The 6,215-nt window shown below is 43.6% G+C and overlaps 1 protein-coding gene and 1 non-coding gene across 2 annotated transcripts; both read right to left on the reverse strand.

Moving 5' to 3' along the window:
* Positions 1-762: 762 nt before the first annotated feature.
* eif4a1a (eukaryotic translation initiation factor 4A1A) lies at positions 763-5,724 on the reverse strand. The gene is made up of 11 exons (XM_063470410.1): positions 5,624-5,724; positions 4,406-4,448; positions 4,172-4,304; positions 3,930-4,069; positions 3,647-3,815; positions 3,062-3,171; positions 2,809-2,952; positions 2,586-2,723; positions 2,406-2,495; positions 1,666-1,745; positions 763-1,453 (listed from the first exon to the last, which is right to left on the reverse strand). Exons 1-11 carry the CDS (start codon positions 5,644-5,646, stop codon positions 1,309-1,311), a joined length of 1,215 nt encoding a protein of 404 aa, XP_063326480.1. The 5' UTR covers positions 5,647-5,724; the 3' UTR covers positions 763-1,308.
* LOC134625094 (small nucleolar RNA SNORD10) lies at positions 3,329-3,469 on the reverse strand. Its single transcript, XR_010093707.1, has one exon. It is a non-coding gene; the product is annotated as a small nucleolar RNA SNORD10 (small nucleolar RNA).
* Positions 5,725-6,215: the final 491 nt, after the last annotated feature.

Here is a 6,215-nt window from a genome sequence, read left to right on the forward strand (position 1 = left end):
TCCTTTGATGTGACACAAACGTGTCTGAAGATGTGAATATTATAGAGTTCCAGCTCTAACATTGACTGCTCCACTCCATCGCCCACTTCACTGAGTGAGCTTTGCCACAAAAGTAGACACCACACAGGATTTGGCCAACAGAGGGCTGCTTTACAGCTTAAAAAAAAAAGAAAAGAAAAGAATGTTTTTATTGTTTTTCTTTTAAAGACCAATAAAATAAATACTATACAGTATCCAATGTAGAAAACCTGATACACTGTCTCCAAAAAAAAAAAAAAAAAAAAAAAAAAAAGGGGGAGGGGGAACAATCCATACATGGAAAAAAAAAAAAATAAAAATTATTAGCACTGAGAGCACACACCTTATGAGATAATACGAGAGCTTAGAAACTTTTGGTGGAGTGGAAAGCAAGATAAAAATCTCTATATACTTTTATATTTGTAGTTTGGTCCAGATGACACTCCCCATTCACCTATAAGATTTGGATGAGGTAGGTTACAAAACATGACCACAACCTTTTGAAATCTTATATTTCATGTAAAAATAAAATTCCAATCTCAAACTGGAGACGGGGAAAAAATAAAATAAAAAATAAAAACCAAAAAGCCGCTTGGATCTGGATCAGGAGGCCAAATCGCTACAACTCACCGTTTCTGCCTGCAAGCACTCCTCATCTGAACTCTACTGTACAAATGGCTGAACAGGGTTACAGGCCGCAATGGGAAAGGAGGAAAAGCAGAAAAAGCACAGCAGTAAAGAGGATCAAATTTGTCAGCCACTGTACAGCTCATTTTATTGATCATGTCCCGTTTACTTCCAGAACCCAAAAACTGCTGTAAACATGACCGTGGGCGTGCGATGAACGTTGTGCAAATACACTGAAGATTGTTTAAATACTGAGCTAGTCAATCACACCGCTGTTCATTCAGAACACCGTCGAGTCCGGACCGCTCGGGTCAGCCGACCGACGCTGCAACAGTCAAACCTCACACAAGCTTCAAATCAACAGTGTCTCTTTGCCAACAATCAGCAAGTATAATGTCATCACTGGACTTTAAATGTGCTTTTGGAAACAGTTCTGGCGTGAAGCAGAGTATTTAACCGCTGGGAAAATTTCAGGGTCGATAAAAGACAATGGCAGATGGAGCGGGTCAGCAAGTTATTCTTCCAAAATCATGTCAAATGCTGAAAGAGTAAATTCAGGGTGGAATTTAGAAAAAGGAAGTTTTTAGTATTTGTATTGTAGGAAACAAGCTTTTACTTCTAAAACAATCGGATATGGGTGGACAAACAGAAGCGGGGAGTCTTCTAGATAAGATCGGCCACGTTCATGGGCATCTCCTCCACGGTGGTGTTGTAGAATGTCTCAATGTCCCTCAGTGTTCGCTTGTCATCCTCGGTTATCATGTTAATGGCTACTCCCTTTCTGCCGAAACGACCTCCCCGACCGATCCTGTCAAAAACAAAAGGATCACTGTCACTGTAGATATCACACAGGAATGTATTTGGTTTGCTGCTCATGCTCACATCGGACAAAGAGTTTGCTTCATTTTACACCAATAAATGCAACTTCAGGGTCATGCCATTAACATGCCACGTAACAACTTTCCCAAAGTGGTCTAAAAATGACTGCCAATCATGTCTGCAAACAGTTTATATCCTCACCTGTGGATGTAGTTTTCCCTGTTGGTTGGCAGGTCGTAGTTGATGACAAGGGAAACCTGCTGAACATCAATACCTCTGGCCTGAGAAGAAAAAAAAACACCTTTACTTACATGGCACAAGTCAATGTTGGATCTAACAGCGAGCCAATGCAGGAGAAAAGGTACTGCTTTTTACAGTAGTCCAGCCTGGAAGTAATAAATGCATGAACTAGTCACTCTGAGGCAGGATACTTTAGAGATGTTGCACAAATGGAAGAAAGCAGTCCTACATATTTGTTCTATATGTGCATTGAAGGACATGTCCTGGTCAGACATGGTTCCTCAGGGTTACTGGAGGTCATGCCATCCAGAGGAGGAATCTGGTTTTCAGGGCCGAGTACAATAACCTCAGTTTGATCTGAATTAGGTCTTTATGGCCATCTATAAATTAAAATTGGGCCGTAAACTGGATGTTTGCACTCATGTCCTGAATAAGAGCTAACCCCACATACAAACCGGTGGTGGGTCCAGTTTCTATGACCCACCACACCTTTACTCAAAACTCTCACAGGTGTTCTACAGGAATAAGTGTAATCTGCCAATTAGTTGTGAGTCAGGGACTTCAACCCAGCTACAGTGGAGGGCAGATTTCTGCTCTACCAAGGAACTTTCAGTCCTTTACCAACACTGCAGCTGGCAGGAGAGGGAACCTTGGACTGCAAACAGCACTAATAAGGACATACTGAAGAAGCCGTTACATACCAACAGGTCAGTGGTAATAAGGACTCGACTGGAGCCCGAGCGGAACTCCCTCATGATCAGGTCTCTCTCTTTCTGGTCCATGTCTCCGTGCTAAAAAGACATAATAAAGTCTTACAACATGCACTGAAACTTGTACCAAATGTTTTCAGTCACACAAAGAAAAGACAAAGAGGTTCGTACCAGAGCAGAAACTGTGAAGTCTCTGGCATGCATCTTCTCAGTAAGCCAGTCCACTTTTCTCCTTGTGTTGATGAAGATCACAGCTTGTGTGATGGTCAAGGTTTCGTACAAGTCACACAGGGTATCCAGCTTCCATTCCTGAGGACCACCAGGTCAGACTGTTAGCACAGCAAGCTCAGCATAAACACCCTGATTACAGGGAAAGCGAGTGCATGTTTTTCACCTCTTTTTCCACATTTATGTAAAACTGGCGGATGCCCTCAAGTGTCAGCTCCTCCTTCTTCACGAGGATTCTGATAGGCTCACGCATAAACTTCTTTGTGACCTCCAAGACATCGGCGGGCATGGTGGCGGACAGCAGGACAACCTTAAAAAGATTTACAGAGATATCTGTCAACTACAAGCAAAGTTCTTTCCATATTTCAAGTAAGGATCTTTGATCGGCCGTTACAGCGCTGACACCAAAGTTCTCCAACCTGGATGTTGCTCGACAGCTTCTGGAAGATCTCGTAGATCTGATCCTTGAATCCTCGACTAAGCATCTCATCAGCCTCATCCAACACAAACATTTTGATGTATTTAGAAGCTGCAAAAAGGGAACAACCATGTTACACATATGGGCACATAACACATCCATACGTTTGCACACTGATACAACACTGATCATGTTGGAATAAGGATTTATGAATCATGTGCCACTAAAGAGGTTTCGGTAATGAAGCGTCTTCAGGTGTAAAGGTGCCGTATTCAGAAGTAATGAACGTATGATCATGCCTCTGGGCCTCTGTTGTCATGAAAACTCGAGCCAGCAGAACGCCGACCAAAGCAACACCACAGCAGCGGCTTACAGTGTCAGCTGACACGCATGGGTTTCATCATTATACAGCCCTTATCATACGTAAGCAGGAACAGACAGGGGAAGGAAGACTACAATGTGGAGTGAAAGCAATAACTGACCTCTGAGGTGATCAAAGTCACCAAAGAGACTCGTGTTCATTTCTTTCTTTGTGGTCACAAATTTCAAACGAAGTCAGATTTAACTCCTTCTCATGAAGACTTACAAAGGTTTTTGCGAGTTAGCATGTCAAAGACACGTCCGGGAGTTCCCACCACGATGTGTGGGGCTTCAGCCTGCAGTTTCTGGACCTCACTGCGGATGTTGGTCCCTCCAATGCAGGCATAGCAGCTGGCTCCCATGTAATCACCCAGGGCAAGGACCACTTTCTGAATCTGAAAGAAAGTCAAAGACCAGACATTAAGCCATGCAAAAGGCTACATGAGAGATTCTTAAGAAACAATAGCACAATATGTCACTAGTGTAAGAGGGTGGGTGTGGAAGCCTACCTGCTGAGCCAGCTCCCTAGTGGGAGCCAAGACCAGAGCCTGAGTGCCTTTCAGCTCCACATCAATCTGCTGAAGGATGGAAATGGCAAAGGTGGCAGTCTTCCCAGTGCCAGATTGGGCCTGAGCAATCACATCGTAACCTGAAATTAAAACATGTGCAATTTAGTATCCAGGGAATTCTGGGAGTTGTTAACTGCTAAGAAGTGTTAGAAACATATTATTACATATTGAAGCACTCTTACCCTTGATACAAGGCATAATGGCCCTTTGCTGGATAGCTGAAGGTTTCTCAAAACCATAGGCATAAATTCCCCTGAGCAGGGTCTCGCGTAGATTCATCTCATCAAAACTATCCACAATCTGGTTCCAATTGCTCTGGAAAGGTTAGAAAGAGCACAGGTTTAGAGTCAGTTCATTACATGCTGTACCTATGGCTGTGAAGAGGACGCCACAGTGTTGGTGGGAGTTTCACTTACCTCAATGATCCCATCTGGCTCCATGCCTTCAGGGCCATTGTCTCTGTGAATGACAAACTCACGGTTATCTTTCTTTTCAAGCTACACTTGTAAATGACCTTAATGAACTAAATCCTCTCTGCCCACGAATAATGAGAATAAAAAGAATCTTGTGTGGCACAAAAATATCCCCTTTAAGTAAACGTGCTGATATAATCATTACCAGGCTCCACGTTATATCATTCTTCCCAAACTTGGCATGAAAAAAGAAGTCTTCGCCCCTTGTGCTGTGACGCGAGGCCTTGTGGAGAGGCCGCCATTTTTGCTACATACAATCAAGATGGTCGTTTCTCCATTCAGGGGAGGAAAAGACAGGGGCGGGTGGACGCTTTACAGAGGAAACAGAGCCACAGCCACGTCGACTCTGGCCAAGTAGTCGACAAACTCCGACATCTTTGTGTTCAAAGCGAACGGATCGTTTAGAGTTATCCGCGATGCTAAGAAGAAAGCGGCAGAAGAAGCTTCGCGGCTTTCCGCCGCGGCCTGCTCCGCATTAGCTGCTAGCAACATGGCCTGCTAGTCTGTAACTGTCGGCGAAAGTCGGCGAAAGCCATTGTTCATTTACACACGTAAGGCACAGCGCTTTGTGAAGGCAGCACACAGCTCCACCACATGCAGCGTGTGTAAGCGGAAAAACGACCATTTTCAGCGGCCTTAAAGCGGCCTTTGTTCAAAACGCCGACCATCCGTACTAAGACCATGTGACTCCATCCAACACCACGAAACAGCATTAATTCACCTTTACAGACAAAATAAGCTTCGTCATGTGTATTAGACCCGAAAGTGTCGCAGCTCCGATCTTTTGGCTTCAATATCAAGTTACTACAAATGAAAAGAGGAAGAATTTTTAAAGGCCTACGTCGGGCTTGTTCACGTGCTGTCGCCGGATGCCGATAACGACCGCAGTCCGTATTCACATCTGAAGCATTAAGACTAATATAACTCCTGACTAGCATGACTCCTAACGACGATCTAAAACAATCTTATTTCACACTCGTCTCCTGAAACGCGAAGAGTCCTAATGTTCATCTAAGACAAAAAGTCCTCGAATGTTACTCGACTACAAAACTCGGTTAAAAATCTGCATTCTTGAGAACATCAAGTAAAAATATGACGGATTGAAAAAGAAAAGAAACCCTAGAACTCACACGCTATGCGACCAAAAGTAGCCTTCCTTACCTGTTATCATATTCAGCCGACATTATTTCAAAGAAAGAATCCGCAGCAGAAATCTCTTATATAGGTTATGCGCACAAAGAGGCTTTCTCATTGTAAAAGCTCACCGTCACTTAGCTGTGGTCCCGCCCACAGGCATTTGCGATTGGACGAGCTCTACGTCACGTAAAAGTAAGCAGACCCACGGGGCGGACCGTTTCGTTTACAGTATGCTCGTAATTCACGCTCGTGCCCGAGTTCTTTAGCCAAAGAGGCGGGGTTTCAGTTTTTACGGTATCCGTTGGTGACGCAACCGGGTTTCTTCAGTCCGCCTGCCCAGGTGTGTCCCCGCTGCTTTGTTCAGACATTTAAAAACGCCGAATTAAAAATAAATGCAATAAATGCCGAATTAAAAATAAATGCAATTTTTAATTCGGGTCATGTAACGTGTTAATGTGCCAGCATTACGTTGAGTATTTACAGCCTATCAGAAATGAGGCTCATGTGTAATATGCATCAACACACTGCTCTTTAAATTTACTCATACTCTATCACGGGAAAGAGTTAGGGTTAAAAAAAAAACTATTTCTGTTGATTATCTCAATTTTTTTTGCTG

The sequence above is a fragment of the Pelmatolapia mariae genome, linkage group LG3_W, assembly GCF_036321145.2.
Source record: "Pelmatolapia mariae isolate MD_Pm_ZW linkage group LG3_W, Pm_UMD_F_2, whole genome shotgun sequence".
In the NCBI taxonomy this organism is placed as follows: Eukaryota; Metazoa; Chordata; class Actinopteri; order Cichliformes; family Cichlidae; genus Pelmatolapia; species Pelmatolapia mariae.

Excerpts from the sequence above, each read along its gene's own strand:
- eif4a1a (XM_063470410.1), bottom strand. The coding sequence starts at position 5,646 with ATGTCGGCTGAATATGATAACAG. Across the intron at positions 4,449-5,623 it reads TCGGCTGAATATGATAACAG|AGACAATGGCCCTGAAGGCA; the intron begins GTAAGGAAGGCT and ends TGTCATTCACAG. Across the intron at positions 3,172-3,646 it reads GCTAACTCGCAAAAACCTTT|CTTCTAAATACATCAAAATG; the intron begins GTAAGTCTTCAT and ends CCCTTTTTGCAG.